The 24,354-nt window shown below is 34.5% G+C and overlaps 1 protein-coding gene across 1 annotated transcript; it reads left to right on the forward strand.

Moving 5' to 3' along the window:
- Positions 1–4,738: 4,738 nt before the first annotated feature.
- On the forward strand, positions 4,739–16,203 carry LOC131072147 (homeobox-leucine zipper protein HDG1). Its single transcript, XM_058008225.2, has 11 exons — positions 4,739–5,320; positions 6,221–6,384; positions 6,476–6,593; positions 7,262–7,453; positions 7,793–8,224; positions 10,781–10,882; positions 10,970–11,179; positions 12,726–12,906; positions 13,041–13,327; positions 14,960–15,049; positions 15,152–16,203. Exons 1-11 carry the CDS (start codon positions 5,219–5,221, stop codon positions 15,509–15,511), a joined length of 2,238 nt encoding a protein of 745 aa, XP_057864208.1. The 5' UTR covers positions 4,739–5,218; the 3' UTR covers positions 15,512–16,203.
- Positions 16,204–24,354: the final 8,151 nt, after the last annotated feature.

The following is a 24,354-nucleotide window of genomic DNA, read 5'->3' on the forward strand; positions in this document are numbered from 1 at the left end:
CTTGTTCTTCGGTTTTGATCATTTTGGGCCGACTGGAACCTTTGGATCGATATATATATATATATATATATATATATATATATATATATATATATATATATAGCATCCTAAAATTGTGACACTTGCAATTTCGACTGCATTTGGGTCTTCACGATGGCGACGCAACACTGAACTTGAATGGAGACCCCGAAAACTTGTTCATGACATCAAAAACTGCATTTTTCAGCACCCTGGCCTGATCCTCCTTGCACCCCGCTGTCCCTGGAGGTGGGACCATGGCGCCCAGCGCCCTGGTCCCTGGCCCTATTTTGGGCCCGGTCTCTTTTGGGGCTTCGGGTCTTTATGTTTGCAAATTGGAAAATAACATTTCCTGGTCGGCCTAAGGTCGGGAAAATCAGTCTTTCAACCCTAATTGACAAGTATATAAACTACATTTCCTCTCCCATTTGAGGGGGACATAGATGGAAAAAAGGTGGAAACGATATTCAAACATTCAAGCATTCAAGCATTCAAGCATTCAAGCATTTCCTTCAAGCAATTGATCATTCTAAGTCTCCATTCAAGGCTAAGTGTTGCATTCAAGACAAGGATTCAACCATTGAAGAGGAGATCACTTACAACATACAATATACAACAACATTTACACCTTCGCATGTAAGAATACAAACATTCTTACAACAAGGTATCAGTACTTGTTTACATTACAAACATTTACATTTACAACATTCTCCTTTCTTGGTTAATTCCAAAACCGGGGTTTGACCTAAAGGCAAACCCCTCATCCCTAACCCCCCAATCGTCCTCTCTTTTCTGTGTGTAGGTTGCAGGTACGCGGCTGTAATTGAAGATCTGGAATCCTTGTGCAGAGACGAACAAATCCCCCTTCGTTTCGCGGATTTTTCGGAGGACCGTGTGCACACCGGGCGCCATCGTCCTGTCAACTTTCGCTCAAATTTGCAGAACAGCACCGTCTCGACATTTTACTGCTAATTCCAGGTCCACAGCTTCATCCCATATCCCTATCTCTGTTTATAAGTGAATCTTTCTTGCTTTACATGCATTCCTAGTTCAATCTTTCTATCTACATTCTTTACAAAAGAGGGTATCCTTGATGTCTTAACCCTTGAAACTCATCTAGAATCCAATCTTGCATTGCGTGGGATTGGATCTTGTGGGTTTCAACCCCTCTTTTGAATGTAAAGTCTCCCCTAAGTGAAAACCATCAACCCTAGTGACTCTCCCTTCTCTCTCCTTGGAGATTGGGGAGGGGAGAACGACTAGGGTTCGATTTTTCCGCTTTACAATATATATATATATATATATTTGTAATCATTCTTTAGAATGAAATCAATTGAAGACCAATTACAATCAATCAGAGATAGACTGTGCCTAGAAGATAGATCTTTCAATTCAAGGTCCCGGTGTGACCTATTCTACCAGGCCTGTGTGTCAGTATGTTGTAACCTGATTGTTACCGGTTGGATGTAATCAAATTTCATGCAATAAAACTATCTGTTCTGCATTGCCTCCATCATGTCTGTGTGTTTCTGTTGTGTTTACTCTTGTTGACTGGTTTGGACTGATCTCCTTGAGGTCCCTCCCTCACCAGTGATTGCTTCACTTATCAAGATTTTGTTTATAGATTCTATGTTAGTGAATTTCTATGAAGAGTCCATCAAAAAATCCCTTTGCGAAAAATTGCGGAAGCTTTACTTAGATTAATCTTGGTTAAAAAAAATATTTCTATATAAGAAGTCTATTCACTTTGTGGATGGATAATAACCAACTCTATTGCTAAGAATTTGAATACATTCAACAAAATTATAATCCAGTTACAGCTTATAGGTGTGAAGACAGAAGAGTAGCATTGATGCATGAACCTTCTACTTTTTTTATTAGGCTCACAAGACAACTTAGTACTGGATATTAAGAATTATCTCAAACTAGTACTTGATGAGATCATGGTTGCTCTTCTCTTAGAGGAGATGAGAACAAATTCTATCAAATCCATCAAGGGGGTCTTTTCATTCACGAGTAGTCTAAAGAAAGTGAAAATAAGGACAAGGTAACATCTAAATCTTGGGGGAGATCTAAGTCTCCTAAAAAGTATAAGGAAAAAGTTCAACTATAGTAAAATGAGCCATTTCAAAAGAGACTACAAGGAGGACAAAAAGAAGAAAAAGGGTGGATTTGTTGATGATTTCAATAAATCTTCTTAGGATAATGCAAGAGTGTCTTTATCATGGTCTTGTAAATACATGCATGTGAAGATGAATGGATGATAAAATCTAGAGCTTATTTCCCCATGACTCCTCATTAGTAGTGGTTTTTAAATTGTGAGAAATATGATGGTGGGAATGTATGCCTAAATAAAAACTCATATCTCAACATGTTTGGTTATGTTAAGAGTCAATATTTAATTATTTTAAAGGATCAAATAGATTATTGGAGTTTAAAAACCCTAGTTTGGCATAGAACTTGTTATCTGTAAGTAAAATGAATGGTTTAGGTGTATAGACAATCTTCACTAATGGAGTTTATAAGATAGATAAAGGAGCTATGATGCTTATGAAGGGGGGTTCAAGTTGGTACTCTCCTTCAAATTGATACTTGTGCTTACATATTAGTACAATAGTTCTTTAGTACATGTGGTGAACAAATCTATACAATCTACACCTCACTCATTAAAACCTACAACAAAGTGATCAATCAAGTCTAGAGAAATAATGGTTGTACATTTTAGGTACTTAAGCATGGCCATATCTCAAACAAGAAACTTTGTATTCTTAGAAGAGAGTATTATGATACCAACATATGGACCATGATGGCACTAATAAAATTCTATATACCTTGAAAAATAACAAATCTTGTAGAGAGTATTATTTACAGTTCTTGAGTTTAATTTTTTTAAGCTTGGATGTCATAAATACATAGCCTTATAATTCATTTCATCTTTTTCAATGCACTAGATAACCCCAATCCTTATTAATATCCTCTAATATGACATACCCATAATAAAAAAAACAACTACGTGGATGTACTTCAAATATCTCACTATAGATCTAAAATAAGTTCAAATCTACACTTAAAGAGTTGAACCAAATAAGAGAATGGAAAGTACAAATTGAATTTGAAATCTTAGAATATGTAGAGTTAGGTTCAAGCATGGCTTCTATTAATTAACTTTTACATAAAATATACTATTTATTACATATAAACAAACAAATCAAAATGAATAAAAAACATTAAAATATATACTTTCCAACATTTTAACTTTTATCCAATGTTCAAACTTATCTAAATACAAATTATTTTGATTTAATTAAAATTGCAATTTCAAAACTACGAGACAAATTATTAACTTTTCTTGAATGACTTAAAACACTTTAATTTTAAAAAAAGAAAAAAGAAGACATTTTTAAAAATTTGTTCTTAAAAGTTACTCAAAGCTTCCTCAACTTTCTGTATTCAAGTCAACATAAAACAAACTTGCAAGATAAGTTCTTTCCTTTACTGATAGAATTAGAAACTCCTCTGTTAAGCTAGTTGCCCCCAATACACAATAAGATATTGAAGTGCAGTCAAAACTGAAATTCATTTGCACGTGGTGGACTTAATAGTTTTAAAACTAGTATTGAAATAATGTGTGTGTACAACAACCAAAATAAATGCAACTTCAAAGCAATTTATCCAAATTAAATCAGAGTAATCAAGTTCGTTGGTAGTTGAATGTTTATGTCATGAAGATGATTACTTGTCACCTACCTAAAACTTGTGTCAATGGAAAGTACCATTTTAACTGCAACATCTTTGGGGAGCTATTAAAAACTGTAAAATGGAGGGAGATGATGATAAAGACATTATGAATTCTGTAAGTGAAAACGTATTTCATATGAAGGAAAACATGGCTGTAGTTATCTCGTTCCAAAAATGTACTGTCGTATATCGATAATTTTTTTGTTATATTATAGTAGGGGACAGCGGGTGTAGTGTTTCTGCTGAGCCCCACAGTCATTATGTGTTCCTATTCTGCAGTTTTTGTGTCCGAGTAATACAAAAGTTATCAAAGTTATCAATCGTACAATAGCACAGTTTTGGAGTCAAATTAGATGTGTCCCCGAAAACATTCATATAAAAGAGAGTTTTCAAAAACGACGTGTTCTCTTTTATATGAATTACTTAATTTTTACCAAGGAGAGTTTTTAAAATATTAAATGTTCTCATATATAACTGGATAGCCATTTTAGTTAGCTAGATAACAGTTTCCATGAACTATTCCTTAAAAGTATTTTGTTTCTTTCTATAGCTTCAGGATTAGATTGTGCTATAGAAAGAACTATTATAGATTGTGGAAAACTAATATCTTTACTATTTTGTTTCTTATAACAGTTACCCATCTTAACCTAACAATGGTGATTATAAAAATAACACCTGGCTGTATTCATCAAACCATTAACAGACAATACACTTCATCAAACTACATGGATTGATACGTCATAACTGCTCTTCTTCATACAACTACCAGTCCTGATAGACCCACATTAAATGCATATAAACATCAAAACTGCCCTTCAAATCCAAAAGTCAAACACCTCAAAATCTTCTACCTGTCATTCTGCTGCGGGTAGTTGTCTTTGCTTTACATGCAGGAGGGGCCCCCCACTGAAAAAAGAGTCCAAACTTCATTTTTCCCTTGTCGTTCTTTACATGTTTTGTAGGTACTGAAATCAAAACAGAACAAAGAGTTAAAGGAGATAAACCTTGTCAATTTATGCGCATTGATTCGACCTTCATTTTTCCCTTAAATGCCACAGGGTACTATGATTCATGATCTCATTCATTGCGCAGAAAATTTGGTGGATCAAATTAAGCTAATAAGTAGCTTATCACAATTTGAGTAAAGCTGTCCTGTTATCGTTAACCAAGATAACCAACATTCTTTCCTCCCAGTTACAAACAGTGGACTATAATACAAGCTTTGAGACATTTAAGGACTGAACAGTGCATTAACTTGCAGATTTCTTCACGGGTATAATGCGTTTATTGCTTTGGCGCGAAGTTCATGAAATGACAACAGTGGAGATTCAGAACATGGTTTAAAGTTATTGTAACGAAGTTTTGAATGGTGGGTATGTTCATGAAATGGCAATAGAGGAGTTTTTGAATGGAGGATTATAAGGGGAAGATTTAATGCATTTGATGAAACTCTAAAATCATCATGCCTTGTGCTCCAATGGCACAAACTCATATTACTGGTGCTGCTGGGGTCAATTCTAGATACCCCAATCCATTTTCCCCATCTGGACTGTCTCTGACTTTGGTAAGTTTTCAGTTCCTATGTTCCATGCGTTTTTCTATCTATTTGCAGGTTTGTTTTAGAGTTTTTGGGGTGTTGGGACGTGGGACTGCAAAATTACATATGCAATTTGATTCATAATGTTTCTTGTGTTAAATTGCATTCATTGTTCTAATCATATGTTGTACTCCACCCAAAGTTTAAATCTTCCGCTTGAAAAATCTATTATCATTTACAGGAGAACGAGTTAAGATCTGTGGGACTTCCAAATTCCATAGAAAATTCAGTTAATATGTTTGCACAGGTTATTTCATTTAATTTCTCAAGTGGCCCGTTCTAGGCCTGGTAAGCTTAGAACCACCAATTGAAAACTTTGTTAATATTCATGGTACAATTTATGGAACCATAGAATTAGCAGTCTACAAAATGAGACATGTTGTTTGAAGTGAAATTGGATTCAATTTCTTTGTTAGTCCGTTTCAGGTAAGGCAAGCTTGAACATCTGTGTGGGAGAGGCTGTTTTAAATCAAATGAAATTAAGTCCCTCACCATAACAGCAGTTTGGTTTTTCCTAATATCTCTGGATAGCTGAGTTTCTTGAGCCAGTACTCACCCAACAACTTGTTTCCTTGATGACGAGTCAATTAATTACCCTGAAATGTTGGATTATAAACAATCATCACAGAATGATTCCAGAAGTAATATTCAGAAAATGGCCCCTGCTGAAACATCAAATAAAAAATCTTTAAATATAACAACCTAACTGCATGGTAGGCAAACCCATTTCATTGGAAAATTGGTTCATTAGATACAAATCTGAATTGCTGATTTCTTGAACTTATGGCCTGATTATATACAAGTTACTGCTGTTTTAAGACTTGATTTTTTCTACATTGACAATTGAATACATGTGCAAATGGACAGGCAAGTGGCCAAGATAAGAACAAAGAGAGTATTAGTCATCATTCTCAATCTTATGAAAGCAGTGACAACATGGATGATTCTGAAGACGATGTTGCAGAGCTCAGTCACCCTCGAAAGAAAAGATATCATAGGCACACTCCCCAGCAAATTCAAGAAATGGAATCGTAAGCCAATCATGAGAGAAAAATTGAATTATGATGTAGATGTCTTTTAACTCTTTTTTGGCTCAATGGAGTTTTATTTGTTTTGTTACAGACTTTTCAAGGAATTCCCACATCCTGATGAGAAGCAGAGGAAACAACTTAGCAGAAAATTGGGTCTTGCTCCTCGACAAGTTAAATTCTGGTTCCAGAATCGTCGAACACAGTTGAAAGTAAGTCATGAAGATCTTTGTTTGATTAGAGAGATAAAAGTAAACATGATACTGAAATTCTAACATTTCAGAGAATGTCATGAAAGGAGTCTACCACAATTGAAGACACAAGAAAATAGGGAATAAATTGAAAAAAGAATGGGCTAAACTTTCATACTCCAAAAATGACATGCCCAAGAAAAAAATTCGACTTCATTGCATTTGATTTAGCTATATGGTTTTGTTCTCTGTTATAATTTAGTATTATATAGCATTTGGTTGAAAGGTAGATGAACAACAGATCAGTTGCTTGGAGATTTTCTATTACATTTCAGTTCATTTTTCCCTTTGGAAGTTAAGTACAATAACTGTATGGAAAGGTAGGAAATACTTGTGCTCTTATCCAAGGACAATTAATAATCTCCAATTTCCTCTAAGAGACCACATTTAGAATGAAAATGTCCCTTGATTTTACTGTGGAGATTTGCCAGTTGTTGATTAAATTATATCCAGCAATTTCAATGGCATGCATCAATACTGAAATATTGTGTTACTTCTCAGTTGGACATTATAACTAAATGGAGAAACATTGAGCAGTATTCCTTTCCATTCTTAGCTAGTTGCACTTTTACTGTACCATTGACTTATTTTAGTCATTTATGAACTTAAATGTAATTTCTTTCTTTCAGGCTACACAAGAGCGACATGAAAACTCCCTCTTGCGGCATGAAATTGAACAGCTTCGGGCTGAGAATATGTCACTCAGAGAATCAATCAGAAATCCAACCTGCTCAGGTTGTGGAGGGCCTGCAGTTAATGGAGAGAACACGGCAATTGATGAACAACAGTTGCGCACAGAGAATGAACGCTTGAAAGATGAGGTGTTTGTCATATGTATATCTGATTTTGGAATCTCATAAACTATTTATTCTAAAATAGGTCTGAAATTGATTGATGAAATGCTCATTACTGTATTTTTTCTTGAATTGAGTTGAAATATTGGTCGAAATCAGAGTTACTTGCATGAATTAAATATGGACTATGACTAAGTTATGTTAGAATGAAATATTGATTGTTGTCCTGATGATGGATCACAGTGTCATCCAAAATGCCAATGGAAAAGTTTCTATCACAGGTTTTCCAGAAGAATTCTTTTTATTTGCAATGGACTGTGGAAGCTTTGAAAAACACTAATATGTTATCATCGGTTTTCTTGGCAGCTAGCTAGGCTTTGTGCTTTTGTGGGGAAGATGTATGGTAGATCCAGCCCTCCCCTGACATCCATGCCCAATTCTTCTCTAGACCTTGGAGGGGGTTCAAATGATTTGGGTGGACTGCATTCAGCTTCATTTCCTTCTATCAATGATTTAATAAGGGATCGGTCAATGGTACTGTTGAGCATTGAAAGATCTAAAGTTGCAGAGCTGGCAGTAGCAGCCATGGATGAGCTAATGAAAATAGGTCAAATGGCAGAACCTCTGTGGGTAAGAAGCCCGGAAGCGGGAGTGGAAACTTTGGACCATGAAGAATATTCAAGAGAATTCCCAAGGCTTATTGGACCAAAACCTATTGGCCACAAAACAGAAGCCACCAGAGAAACCAGCATAGTTGTCATGAAGAGCTCCACCATAGTTGACACTCTCATCAATGTTGTAAGTAAATTTTATAGTACTCCATCTAATTTCATATGTTATTCACTTGATGAGAATATTGGTATCTATTATGATAAAACTATGAAAATTAACAACAGAATATAAACGACAAGAAATGCAGCAGAGTATTTATTCAAGAGTAATTTCTGTGTTAATTTTAAAAAAAGGATAATTACAATGGATAGCTTTTAAAAAAAGTATAATAAATTCATATATTATGGATCTAAACCTAAGTTACCAGTTTGGGTTCAGGCTCGGGTTCGGGCTCGGGTTCGGGAACACAAACCTGCCTCATGGGTCCGCTTCATGGGTTTGGGTAAAAAATTTTTGCCCTTTGGGTTCTTGGGTTGGGTTCATCCATACATGTATATATGTACATATATATACATATTATATGCAAAAATTTAAAGAAATATTCAGAATTATAACACTAAATACATTTAATAGTATGCTACTTCATCATTGATCAATGCCCGTAAGGAAAACCCAACGATAGAAGGGGTGCTTTTAGGGACATTTTAGGGTTTTTGCATACAAAAAAAGGTCAAAATGTCTGTTTTTGTTACGTTTTGGCACTCAGCGCTTTTGGATACACCCGGGTTCGTACCTGGGTTTGTACCTAGCAAACCCAAACGCCTGGGTACGTACACAGGGTGTACCTAGGGCAAACCCACATGCGAACCAAGTTTGAGAGAGTGGACCAAAAGTGGCAAACTCGGTAACATAGATCTAAACAGTCCAGAAAACTGAGACTTATTTGACACCTATTACAGTCCTACTCTAACAAACTGCCAAAACTTAAATCCATCATATGTTTCACTCTTCATACTAATGACAACACACTAGCACTTATGGATGTTGGATGTGCAGTTATCTCCAACACCCTCCCTAGAGCTAAACATCTGTTAAAGTATCAAATGAGCACACTACTGCTGCTTTTGAAACCTCAAGCACCTCTCCTCCACCAACACCTAAATGGAGGCATGTTGAGAAGCCTATATTTCCTCTGAAAACCTTTGTAAAGGTACTTTGATGATCCCTATACATCTGACGGTCATTCAAGTACTTGGATGATTTCTTCTTCTTCTTCTTCTTCTTCATACCTTTCAAGTCCAGCCAATCAGCACTAACAGCAACAATTCCCTATTTACTCTCTCCCAAATAGAATGCATGGTTGTTAAAAAATTTTGGTCTCAACAAATCTGAAGGACTCCAAAATAAATCTTTACCCTCCTCGTTTAATTTAATCACAGCTCTCCTTATTTCATATGGCTGCTCTGCTCTCATCATAAAAAAGGGTCTTTTTCTATTTTTAATTTACAAAAAGAACACTTTCTTTGATTCCAATGCTGCAATTGCATTTTCGAGTAGGCTTTTTTTTTAAGGCAGATAGTCCCTCTCTTGCAACCAGTATACCACAATTGACAGCCTTTAAATAGGGTGTTTATGTTCCAAAAAGGGTTCTTTGATGCCTTCTCATTCAATGATAGCAGATCGATTTTTGCTCTGTAGATCTCTATTGATAGCTTCACCACACTTGAGCTCTTCAACTAGTCAGCCACACCTATGCTACTTTCTACAACAAACTTCATCTATCCTACACTACTCATATCTTAGGAGGATCAGCTCTTAAGTTGATTAAACGTTTTTGGGCACTCCCATGATGGAGTCATGTCCAATCTAACTTTGATGCCATGATAAACAAACAAAATTAAGGATATAATGTAAACAACAGAAAAAAAAATTATTCAAGAGTAAATGACTGTGTATGTTCAATAAAAGATATTTACAATATATAGCTTCAAGGAAGTATAACAGAATCCTATTATTATGGATCTAAACAGTCCAGCAAACTGAGACTTATTTGACACCTATTAGAGTCCTACTCTAATAAATGTCAGAACTAAAAACTTATACATGTTTCACCCTTCAAACTAATGACAATACACTAACACATGTTGATGTTGGATGTTTAGCTATCTCCAACGTATGAGAAAAATAGAAAACAATAAACCTAGTGTATTAAATAATACATCATAGTATTATACGGATACCACTGCAGCAGTTTAACTCCCAATTACATCAAATCTACCTATAAAAAGCAAGTTATTAAAAAATCTTCTTTTATGTTTCATAATTGTGACATGCCCAGACACTTGTTTAGAGGGCAAGATTTAACGGGTCAAAAGGCTATGCTACTTTAGAAATCCTCTCTTTATTATATGCTTTTTTCTTTCCTGCTCACAAATAAATAGTGTGAAATTTCATGTGTCTCACTCTCAACGTTTCCTTGTATGATAACCATAATCACACTTAGATATCTCAACCAAAATGATAGAGCTTAACATAGTATATAATGCTGGTGACGAGGAAAGACTTTCAACATCCCTTAGGCCAAATTGGTGGGTAGGATCTCTCGAAGTGTGTCTATGTAGTTGAAAAATAGCAACTATAATCCTTTTCTTTTTTAAAAAATAAAATAAATATGATCGGAATTACCTTAGAAGTTTGCATTGATAAATTGAGAAACTTATCTGCGTTTTTTTCTTGTTTCAGAACCGTTGGATGGAGATGTTCCCATGCATAATATCTAGAGCAAATACAGTTGATGTGATTTCCAGTGGTGTGGGTGGCACTAGGAATGGTGCATTGCAACTGGTATGTCCTATGGTTGGTTGGTATGCTAGGGATACTTGTATTTTCTAGGAGGATATTTCCTTATGAACTTGTCTTCACTAATTGCAGATGTATGCTGAACTGCAAGTTCTGTCGCCTCTTGTTCCAACACGAGAGATTTATTTTGCCAGATTCTGCAAACAGCACGATGATGGCCTGTGGGGTGTAGTCGATGTTTCAGTTGATTGCCTTTTAAACAACCCAGATGCATCTTTAGTCAAATGCAGGAAACGCCCATCTGGTTGCCTGCTAAGGGATATGCCAAATGGCCGTTCAAAGGTCTGATATGTTTCCTCCACTTTATTGGGTATATCATAGCTAATTTCTGCATCCTCAAATTTTCATCATGAGTATTAAGTAATTATAGTTTTAATATGACATACAGATATATATGTTATGCATATTGTTGCTTTGATACTCCACTTTTTCTTCTATGACACACCAATTATGAGAGAAGAATATGAGTATTGGGTAATGACACTTCAGATATAGGCATTGATAGTTTGGAAATGTCATGTAGATTCGATGTGAATTTCTTCTATTATACTTTTGTTGATGATCTGTAAACAGCATTTCAATTATTGAAAATTGGTCGTTTAGATTTATAGACTTCATTAAAACAGCGACAATGATGGTTGTACATCAGTCATGTAAAAAGTACATATGGATGTTGAATAAGGACCATTTAGATAAGAGTATTAATATCTTTAGATAAGTCAGTTTAGATTTATATTTGATGGGACTATCTGCTTTGATGCTCACAACAATGATGTAAACATTTTATAGGAGCATTGACTGATGTCAGTTCAGATATGAGTAGTAACAGTTTTGATATGCCAAGTAAATTTAATGCAAATAACTCTATAGTTACCATAATAATGTAAACATTATATATGAATGTCGAATAATGACAGTTTAGATATGTTTAGTAATAGTTTAGATATGTAAATGTAATATATGATTTATGCAAATAGCTGCTCGATGATGCTTACAGGTTACATCAATGATATAAATAATAGCTTAAGTCTCGAGTAATAGCACTTCAGATAATGAACATTAGACATGAGTATTACCTTTTATAGTCTAGAGTCTAGACATGTACTTATGCAAATAGCTAGTAATTACAATTTGGATGAGTAATTTAGTAATGATAGTTTAGACATGTCATTAGATTTATATATGATGCCACTATCATACTTCAAAAAATGATGTAAACATAAGATATTTGTATTGAGAAATGAGTGTTTAGATATGAGTATTGATAGTCTAGATATATCACATGATACAAATAGCTGTGATACAAATAGCCGCTATGATGCGTATAAGAGTGATGTAAACTGAATGATAATTGATCAGATATGAGTATTGATGATTTGAATGTCATGCAGATTGATGCAAATAGCTTCTACAGTACTTACAAAAATGATTTGATTAGCATATATGAGCATTCAATGCCAGACAGTTTAAATATGTAGATTTGATGCAAATAACTGCTATGGTATTCTGACAATGATTATAGTGTCATATTTATTGAGTAATGTAGCTTAACTACCAGTATGGATAGTTCATATATATCATATGGATTTAGATTTGATGCAAACAGCTGCTACAGACTTCTAACAATGATGTGAACATTATAAGGTGTAGAAAATCTTCTGTAAGGTCTATCCCTGTCCCATATATTTTACAAGGTCTCTTGGGCACCTAAATAAAACTTCTCTATTATATCTTACAATTGTTAAGAATCAAGATCATGGACAAATTTATTTGAAACTTAATATCTTCTCTGATGGATTTAAATCAATCTTATTTTATGTGTAATCAGGTTATATGGGTGGAGCATGCAGAACATGATAATATTGGGGTGCACAGGATATTTCGTTCAGTGGTAAATAGTGGGATGGCCTTTGGAGCACAACGTTGGCTTGCAACACTGCAGCGCCAGTGTGAAAGGATTGCATTCCTTGCAGCAACGAACACTCCTATTCCTGCCAGAGATATTACTGGTGAGTTCTTACAAGTATCAGAAAAAGTGAGGAGAAAAAGTTTTGTTACAATGATTTTTTTTTTCTAAGTTGCGGATTTTCTGTGATGGAGGCCTTACATGTGCTTTTTTTCCCTCTTCGCTTGCTAATGATAGCTGTTACAACGCCCAGCGGCCGCAGGAGCATGATGAAACTTGCTGAGAGGATGACAAATAAATTCTGTGGTGGAGTGAGTGCATCTAGCAGGCACTCTTGGACTAAACTTTCTCATGGTAATGGTAATGGTAATGGTGAGGATGATATCCATGTAATGACAAGGAAGAATGTTGATAGTCCTGGGGAGCCTACAGGTGTAATTCTCAGTGCGGCAACATCTATATGGCTTCCCGTTTCTCCAGATCGATTGTTTGAGTTCTTGAGAGATGAGAGACTTAGAAATGAGGTAAGCCAGAGTAAAAATTGCTCTTTCAAATTCCAAAATTGCTAAATTGAAGTTCTCGCAGTAGTTTTCAGAAAAGAAGTCATATTAATATCCAAAACTGACCAAAACAATTCAGTGGGACTAAAAAGTAGAGCTAACTTAGACAGGATATCTCAATGGGTTTCCAAACCATAAAAGAAAATGTGAAAAAAAAATGAAATTGAAGTTATATTCCTGCTCTTGAGAAAAAATTTATATAAATACCCACAAAAGAGCAAAATAGTTTAGTAGGATTGTGAAAGTAAATCTAACTTAGAACAGATGAGGATACCTCGACCCATCTCTGATGAGTAATAAACTCATGAAAGTTAAGGTTAAAAACTTAAAAGATTATAGTAACATTCATCCAAAAACATGGCACTGCAAAACAAAATAAATACCTAAAATGGTACAACCCAATGTTTTGCATTTTGCAAATAGATGTAGATGTGTACCAAACTATCTCTTGCGTCTTAACAAACAAAAATAAATAGATTGCTAGAAAGCATTATTAGATTGCTAGTTATGAGCTGAATCTCAACCGAATAGAACAAACCCTCTCTCTGGGTACACATGGAGGTGACACTAAGGGTTTTACTATTGACACAGATAGGGTTAGTTTTTCCTGATATAGGTCTGGGTAAGCTTCTAAGTCTCGAGCCACTAGCTCAGATGAAAAAGAAAAATCATACTGTCTTATCAGTGCTGTGTCTTGGTTGCTCTAATGTATCCTTAATGAAGCTCTTTACTTGTTTAGCATGCAAGCTTTGCAGGTTCTGTAAAGTACACAAGTACTCAAACACTTTATGAGCACTGGAAACAATTTTGTGGATTCTAGCTGGGCTCCAAAGAAACAATTTATATAGGATTTTCTTTTGATACTGGTAATTATCCAGGGTTTGTGTCCAGGTCTATTTAGTAGACATGAAGAATGTTACCAAGCAAATTTCAGGGTCAAACCTACATCTTGTCGGAGATAGGAGATCCACTGACTGTGTGACTTACAAGCTACCCAAGATGTTATAGAATTTTGAGTCTCAGTGTTCTGCATTTTTTATTTTATAATATATTTTATAGGGCCTTCTGAGGATAATACTAAATTTTAAAACTTTCTCTAGCAGCTTAAAAAATAAATGTAGTTGAAGGTTCAAACAGTGTTCTTAGCTCAAATTTCACCATCTTTGCAATATTTATTTGGGAATGTAGAGGATGATTAAGCTCTTCTTTCTAGTAAATATTTAATGAAATTCCCTCCATATATAGCAGGTGAGATTAGCAGGTGCATTAATAATTGCAGTCCTCATGATGCTTTACGAGTAAGGATATAACAGCCTATTAGAATGTCATACAGATCATGTTCCTTTTGATCTCCTTGTTATTACAACTCTGTGGATCAAGCTTAGGTGGAAGAGAACAATTTAAACATTTTATTTTTAATTTGCAAATGTGATCATTTTTCTTTGTTCTATACATTTTAGAGAGTTTTCAAGGATAATACCATATTTCATTCGTATGACAGCATATATTTTAGTCTTAAGTACAGGATCAACTATAGCTCAGAGAAGAAAATAAAAGAAATGCATCCATTAATGGCAATTTATCTTCTTAATGCAGTGGGATATACTCTCCAGTGGAAGCCCAATACAAGAAATTACCAACATAACCAAAGGAAAAGATCGAGGCAATAGTGTCTCTCTTCTTAGTGTAAGATTCAAGCTTGTCCGATTGAGGTTATCTTACATTTCCAATATCTACTTTGGTCCTTTGTGGACATACAAAATAATTTCTCTTCTTCATTTCTTTCAGGCAACAAATGACAATGAAAGCAACACATTAATCCTCCAAGAGAGTAGCAGAGACAGTTATGGGTCGATAGTGGTTTATACTCCAGTTGACATCCCTGCCATTCATCAAGTTATGAATGGTCAGGAATCCAACAATGTAGCTCTCCTTCCTTCAGGTTTCGCTATTCTTCCAGATGGACCTGAATGCAGGCCTCACAGCAACCCTCCTGTGGGAGGATCTCTCTTGACTATTGCATTTCAAATTTTGGTAAACAATCTGCCCACCGCCAAGCTGACCATGGAATCTGTGAAGACTGTCAATGATCTCATTTCATGTACTACCAAGAAAATAAAAGCAGCTCTAAGATGTGATGATACCTGATACTCTATCCAGTCTTTTAAATCTGCTAGGCTAACCACTTTACAGGTGAACAAAGAATGAATGTAAAAGATACAATAGTGACTGAAAACAATATGAACGTAGCAGCTTTGGTGTATATGGTTTCCTATCCAGAGGAACTGGAAACAATATTAAGTTGACATAGTGCCCTCTGTGAAGGCTATATTTATTTCTGAGCTTGATCATGAGTCCGCTAACCCAGAGGTGTAAAGTTTGAAGCTGAGCAATACAAGGTAAAGATTAAAAATTCACTTGCTCCCTCATGGAGTCTAGTATCCACAAGAGCAATGCTGGCTAAGCTGTGACCTGGAAAAAATGATTCAGAAGCCTTATATCCTTGAGTGCATTGTACTCTATGTCAACTTTTGGTGGTTTTAGACTGTGATTGTAGCATTGTAATACAGAATTCAAGTCTCAACCCAAGTGAAAATAGCAGCTAAATCCTTATGTTTCAGGAATGAGTTCTCTGTCACTATTGTACATGTATAAGGCTACAAGTTTTGAACTTTGGCTTCCAAATTGCTAGGTATCAATCGAAGAGTACAATAAAGATTCAGCCTGGTGATGGAAAACTTTGTTTACAGGCTACCTCGATTGGGTAGAATTTCTGTATAATAATGATTCTATTGAGTATTTTTTTCTAAATGAGATAAAAATCGTCCTTCTGGTAGTCAGATTTATTTAGATGATCTGGGTTGTACGTTGGAATTTGAGGTATATATGTGTTACAGAGAGGAGAGGGGAGGTGGTGGAGGGGCGAGCTGGGGCGAGCAGGTGGCAGATGATACGTGTGCATGTGGTTTCTGGTGGGTATGTGTTCACTATTCTTGTGCTTTCTCCGATCTTATGAATTTTTATAAACTATTTTAATTGGTGCATGTCATTTTTGGATTCAACTGTTTAAGATTTGTTTTGCATTCAAATTTGGAATCAAATTTGTTGTTGGGGAAGGAAAAATGTCATTTTAATTGTAATTTAGTGTTATTTTTTTTAAGGATTGGTTGTAATCTAAATTAGTTTTGCTAATTAATATGGATATGTACTATTGTACATATGTAAGTGTGTAGTTAATCACTTTTGTTTTTTAATTACATGTAAGGATGATTTTTTGTATACTCATTCAACTGATAATGTAACATCTCTTAAGGAGTGTAAAGAAATTAACTAACAAATCTCATATTAGTGTGTGATCGAAACTTTGTCATGTCTAGTATTTTAACATTTTTTTTGCACACAATCACGATGACTATTTTTGACAATCTATCCACTATGACAAATGCTAAATCATGTTGATGTTTATCATAAGTAGTAAATAAGAATTCTAGGTTGATGTGTTCCCAAAGTTTAACTAGAGTTTATAACATTCCATAGAGCTATCTTTTTTATTTGTTGGCTTGATTATGTGATAAGGATTGCATATTGTAACAAAGTCAAGGTAGCATAACAACTTCCTACATTAATCTTGAAAGGAGGGTAATACAAAAACTTTCAAACTTTTACAATAGTTATAAAAACTTAACAAAAAAAAAACATAAATAGCATGCATACCACAACACAATGATTTATGCGAGGAAAAAACCCCACTCCAAAAGTTGCTCAATATATTATTCAGAAATCAACAACAAATTACAATATATTTGCAAAGCAAGCTTCTCACAAGAGTATCACCAATGGAGATCCAAAGGCAACTCAACTACTGTGGATGAATACAAAAAACTCTACAACAGAGTCATGATCCTGGAGACCATTAACATTGGAGAGGGGAACGCTATGGCCAATTATATTGAAGATTTGAAGAACACAATTGCCAAAGCGGAAGACATCAGAGATGCCTTTAATCCCCAGTTTGAAAAAATTTAAAAGGAGATACAGGATAGAAAAACCCTGGAGGAAACTAACGAAAAAACGCTCTCGGATACAGTTGCCAAAGTGGACAAGATAGAGGAGTGCCTCAAGAACATTGCGGAGTAGAGTCTCAGCATTTTGAAAATCTCAGCCAACAACACCCATACCCTCATCAGCAAGCTCGATGATGAAAAGGAAACCCAGGAAATTGACCTGGATGCAGAAGGAACCGGGGAAGCCCAAGGTCCCAGAACTCACACCCGTGGAAAGAGGAAGGAAAAGAAAGTGAATAAGGACCCGGAGGAGCTAAAAGCAGTTGGGGCGACCTATGACGAGCTGGTGACTAAGGTAGAGGATCTGCTGAAGAAAATTACTATGTAGTGTCTCCTTGGGTTCTTTGCTGTTTTTTGTTGTTTAGCTGTTTTTTCCGTTCGCTGGTTTTTTGGACCAGTCGCTTTGTTTGAGGACTCTATTTTCTCAACTTTTTATTTTAACTATGTTGTAATGGTTTCGGGTCCTTAAAACCTGTTTTTCATTCAATCAGAACAACTATCAAATTCTTGCAATACATCACAATACATTATAATAATACAATGCTCTCATAAAAAAGGGTTGATTTCTAGGGCAAGCAAAACACACATAATATCCACCATTATCTTTGTGACCTAATGATAAATGGTTACGATTTATAATGATATTTATTATACATAAAATGTGGCTTAGGGGAATTTCCCTTGAACTCCCACTAAAGCGTGCCACCCCCAAACCTCCTACCAAGGGGCCATCTCCCTTGAACCCCACAAGGGGGTAACCCTTGCAACCACCTACTCATTTATCAATAATAACCTTTTATAATTGTAAGGTTGAGACGCCATAATTTCTAACACATATAACTTGATATATTAATTTCCGCCTTTACAAGTTCAATGCTAAAATATTTTTATTTGGAGAACAAATAAGATATTATCCTCTTTGAAGTTCCTCACTACTTTGAACAATGTGCTTCCTTGATGAATCACTTTTGAGGAGCATCAAAAAATATATAAAGCTATCCTATCTTATATAGTCAAAAAAATTAAAGAGAAGTGCATGTTCAAATTGTGTGAGTAGTAAATGTGTGCACAATATATTCATCTACCAATTAGAGGGAAATCTACTCAAATAAGTTGTGGTTGCAAGTATTAAGTAATATGATGGGAACTTGGGCAAGGTGGTTTCTATTGTGTTTTCCCTTGTTATTCATACTTACTAAATTGAACTATTGCAAATATGACCTCCACTTCATATGACACATATTATTCAGCTTGCATTGCGTATGTAAGAACTAAAATGACTTACAGTCAAAGTGAATAATGGTCTCCTTCGCTAATATGTCATTTCATAACTTCTACATCTTTCATAATGGTATGTAGTTTATTCTTGAGAAATATTAGACCATATCACTTATTAATGTTTGTAAAATATGCATATAAAGGATAAAAAGACTTGTTGAACATATAATTAAATAAAAGATTATAGATAAATAAAAAATGAAAATATGTATATATGAAATTATACAAATAGATATTACAATATATATTTAATAATATATACATGTATATGTAAAAGTATACAAGTAAATATTCAAATATATATTTAATTATATTATCTAGTTACATATTTATACACAATTTTCTATTATTTTGATTAAATAAAGTAAAAAAATAGATATTCAATTTATAAAGAATTCGAAATCAAACCCTTCTAGTTATTATTATACAAAATTAAAAAAATGCACTCCTTGCAACTCCTCAATTCTCACCATTTGCATCAAGGTGAGTAGTGTAGAGTGTTGTGCCAAAAGCTATACTTCATTCAGCCTATCATCAAGAACTAAAGGCATTCAATACATCTCCCTTAGTCTATGATCATATTTTGATATAACTATCTTATTAGACTAATCGGTGACATGGTTCCCAAGGTTTGTGTTGTATTGGTTGCTCCATAAATATGATTCACAAAGGAGTCTTTAAATCCATCTAGAAGAAGAATGATTAATCAATTCATTTTTTAAATTTCAAGTAGTCATGCTCCTACTTTTGGTGGCATTCATACATATCATAGAAACACATTCAATGTTTATATTCTTTATATTTTTTACATAAATTTAAATCTCCATACAAAGATTCCATCTCTATTTTATTATTTGTTCTCAATGGTAGTTCTGTTTACATAATCTAGATGAAGATTTCTATCTTCTTCTTTATGTTGCGTCCTACACTTAAGATTATATTTATGACCACATAATTCACAATATCAAGGAGTAAATAAAACCAAATCTAAATACCAACTTAATTATATGCATATAAACAAATACACACACCTATGCATATGCATATATACATACATATACATTTATAAACACACACACACACACACACACACACACACACACGAGATTCTTTAAGTGGTGAATATAATAACAACTATTCAAGCACATCTAAGATCACTACCCATTTATTTATGGCATTTATAAGTTATATTTTTTCCACTATAAACTATTGTATTTATAGGAATTGCCTTGAATTTCAAAGGCACGTTCAAATTTACTTGCATATTCACCAATAGCATTTTCATTGTTTAACATGACCAACTTTCTCAATACTATTAGAATGGTATATCCTAACCATATGACCATTTAATTATCTTAAAGATCAAAACAAATATTTTAGATCATGGTCTAATTCGCTCAACATTCATATCGATCATTTTATAATCATGTGGGAATCGCTAAAATTTTACTCTACTATTTTTCAATCACCGAATTTGAATTCATATAAATATAGTCAAAATTTTGATTAAATCTTTACGCATTTGTTATGCTCTTGATTCAAATTAACTCAATCATTGAGTCTTTACATCCTTTGATTTTTTTACTCCTTTCTTTGGTTTTTTACATTCCTAGTGCTTCCTTTTCGTCTTGAATTATATTTTTAGCGAGTCATAGATAGCTATAGAAATTTCCATATCAGTGAAAGACGTGACAATTTATTTATTATTTTAAAATATAATATGAACATCATTTTTATACAAAATGGTTTATATCATTTCTATAAATAATAAGTAGTAAGACATCTAGGCCCCAAATACTTATATTTTATGATTCCTTTTGTTGATATTTACTCTTTTATCACAAGTCATGACCTCAAACACAATTTTTTTTGTAGTTTTTAATTCATGAGAGATGTTGAGTGGTAGGCAATTCTTCAAATTAATAGACTATGCTCAACGAAATGTAGAAACATAATGTGGTAAATTTGCAATGTTTGTGGTTTATTCAGATCAATCTTCAATTTGACAATTTGTACCATCTATTAATGAACAAGTGAATATCTTATAGGAAGATAATGAGTTGTATGAAAATGCTAGAGATGGTTTTCTACAAGAGTCCAAATGTAGTGAGAATGATAATATTAATAAGCATGCCTCAACAAGTGATGTGAAAAATATAGATCCCACACAAAAGGGGAAAATAAAAGATGGAGCTAGGTGAGATTTGTTAAGGAATTTTAATATTGATTGGGAATCAAATTACCTATTTATTTAATTGAGGGAGAATGAAAATAAAAATGTGTTGAATATAATGTTGTCATTGATGTCAAGGAGATTATTGAATATAGTGTTTTCATTGATGTCAAAGAGATTATTGAACATAGTGTTGGTATTGATATCTAGAAATGAGTCAAAGGACAAGTAATATTAAGGAATTATGAGGAAGAATATAGTGTTGGCATTGATGTCTAGAAATGTGTCAAAGAATAAGAAATATTGTAATGCCCACCAAAATACCCTAGAGAAAATAACTAATCTAACTAACAATTAGAGATAAAAAAAAATTAACATCTACTAATGCAACATATTAATCTATCATTACTCATATGCATTAAACATAACATGAATGCACATACATCTTAAACAATCATATTCACAACAACATAACATGCAAGCGGAATAACAATACATCTCACTATAATTGTTCCCTAGGGTATATTGGCATTTGCATGAAGATTGCATTATTGAAATGTTATGTTGTCATTGATGTCAATTAATCGGTAATGATGTCGTTATAATATTGTTTTGTAACTGGTAGGAAGAGCTAGTGAAGGGAACTACAACCGGTAGGTGAATTTGTGGAGTGAACTGGTATTGCTATATATTGGAGAGATCAACCGGTAAACCCTAACCGACTACGTTTGTTGTATTGGTTTATGATCTGATGATGAGCGGTAATGATTATGACACGTATGCATGTTGTATGAGAAGAGTTTCAAATGGTTTTTGGCGCATTGAGATAACAATTTTTATCTTGGGAATGAGCAAGTATATTGCTTGTAATGCAAACCGCGTGATGAGTTACAGAGCTGGATGAAGCGGTGATCAAGGAGCAGTTGAGGCTATCTTGAATGATGTGCATAGCTTGTTCTATAATCCAATCGTCATACTTGAACCAACTTGTTTGTAATCTCTATGAGAGAATTAGGTTTGTGTTGTGTTACTGACCTATTGATTTGTTTATCAGGTCGATGAGTTGTTTTGTTTCAGAGTTGGCAAATTTGAAGTTGAGAGTGGGAGTGTGGTTGCCGAACCGGATGATGTATCTGTAGTTTGTGTAAAGGCAGATAGGAGCATGAAAAGGATATGAACAAGCAAGTGTAGTGCTATTCAAACAGATCAACAAACCCCTATTGTTTTCTAACAATTACAACAATAAAATCCCCTAACCGGGTAAGCTATAACAAGCTTAGTGTTATTCAAAACCTCTAACCAGGTGGTCCATTAGCTTGGATTTCAAACCCTCTACTGAGGTTACTCCTCACAGGGTATTGCTTCTAATAGGGCATTATAGTCAATCCCTTAACCGGGTGGTCCCTAACAAGATCTGTTCTTAACAGGACTTATTGTAAAGCTTTAACAGGCTTGGATCCTAATAGGGCGAACTTCATAAGAGTTTAGAATACTTGTGGGTATTCATCCCCACCGTGGTTTTTCCCATTTGGGTTTCCACGTCAAAAATATTGTGTCAAGTGGTGAATGTTTTTGTGGTTATGTTTACTATGGTTGAATTGCTTAACTGCTAAATCCACTTTGATATGTTATGTTAACCGACAACAATCTGAAATGAAGTTTTACTTATGTCAGTAAAGTATTTGGATGTTTGTGAGTTTCAAGTTGTTTTACTGTTAATATATTATAATAGTCAACCGACTTAACTTGACAATGATATTGAATTTATAGTTCAGTGGTTTAACTTGTCAGTTTAGAGTTTGCTTTGAGAGGTTGATTTTGAGATTGGTGAAAGTTTATATTAGTTTTCTATCTACTGATTCACCCCCACCTCTCAGTAGTTGACCGGATCCTTATTCTTTCATCATACCATCAATTGGTATCAAAGCATCTCAGGTCCTCTAAGGTCTAAGCCTAATAGCTTGAGGTAAAGATCTTGTAGAACATGATGAAGAAGGAAGGTCCGAAGTTTAATAGAGAGAACTACAAGATATGGAGTGATAGAATGAAAATTTATATTAAGAGTCTAGGAAGTCAATGCTGGGAACATGTTGGTACTCAATGTGTTGCACCTAGTGGGATTATGATTGATGATCAGAAGAAAGAGCAACAAGAAAATAATCAACCACTGGAGGCTATTATCGGTTCTTTGTTTGATGCATAATGTGTCGATTTCCATGGTCTGGAGACTGCTTATGAGGTATGGAAGAAAATTGAAGAGATTTATGGCGGTGATGAACATGTGAAGATTGCCAAAGAAGAGAGTCTAAGAGGAAAATTTGATGACATGTGGATGGCTGAAGGTGAGAATATTCAACAGTATGGTCAAAGGATAAAAGAGATAGTTGGTGAGATCAAGAGTGCTAGTGGTAAAGTGGAAGATGCCACAGTGGTTAGCAAGGTGTTGAGAACCCTTCTACTGGTCTACGCTATCCGAGTTGTAGCCATTCAGGAGCTAAAGTCAATTGACAAAAATAAGGTAACCCTTGACTCCATCATTGGTAAGCTTACTGCTTTTGAATTAAATGGTTATGATGGTAGCATTCAAAAATATGAATCTGCATTTAGAGCTTCAGTTTCTAACCCATCTATGAGGAAAAGTAGAGATGTCAGTCATAGTTATGAATCTAGATCCAGTAGAGAAGTTGATGATGAAGACAATTTGGTTGAGCTTGAATCATTGTTGGCCAAGCGGTTGCCCAGAGGTACTGATAAGTACAGAGGTAAATTACCTTTGAAATGTTTTTCATGCAACAAGATTGGACACATTGCAGCTAACTGTCTTAATGCTGATAATAAGCACAAGCGAGAGAAGTTCAAGAAGTACAAGGGAAAAGGCAAAAGAGATTGTCTTATTGCAGTTGATGGTGGTATCACTGATGAAGAATCTGAGGGTGATGCTAATGAAGACATTGTTTTTGTAGCCATTAAAGAAGAGACATCTGATCAAAAAGCATTAGTTTCTTGCATGGATAATTCTGATGATTGGATCATTGATAGTGGTTGTTCACATCACATGACCGGTGACCAGAGCACATTTCTTTCTTTGAAGGAATTTGATGGCAGAGTTGTGAGATTTGGTAATGACTCACCCTGCATGGTAAAAGGTAAGGGAACTATTTCTCTTAATGGAAAGAATAGTGCAGATGATGTCTACTAGGTTGAAGGACTAAAGCACAATCTTTTGAGTATTGCTCAACTCAATGACAGAGGATATCCATTGGAGTTTAAGAATGGTATGTGAAAAATCTATGAGAGAAAAGGTGAATTGCAACCGGCAAGCAGACTAAAGGTAACCTATTTCACCTGAATCCTAAAGTCAACAACTGTTTAATTGCTAAAGTAGATGATAGTTGGCTTTGGCATAAGAGGTTTTTTCATATAAATTTTGATAACATTGTTAAAGTAAGTAAGTCTAAGACAGTGAGAGGTTTGCC

Source organism: Cryptomeria japonica, chromosome 6 (assembly GCF_030272615.1).
Source record: "Cryptomeria japonica chromosome 6, Sugi_1.0, whole genome shotgun sequence".
Classification (NCBI taxonomy): domain Eukaryota; kingdom Viridiplantae; phylum Streptophyta; class Pinopsida; order Cupressales; family Cupressaceae; genus Cryptomeria; species Cryptomeria japonica.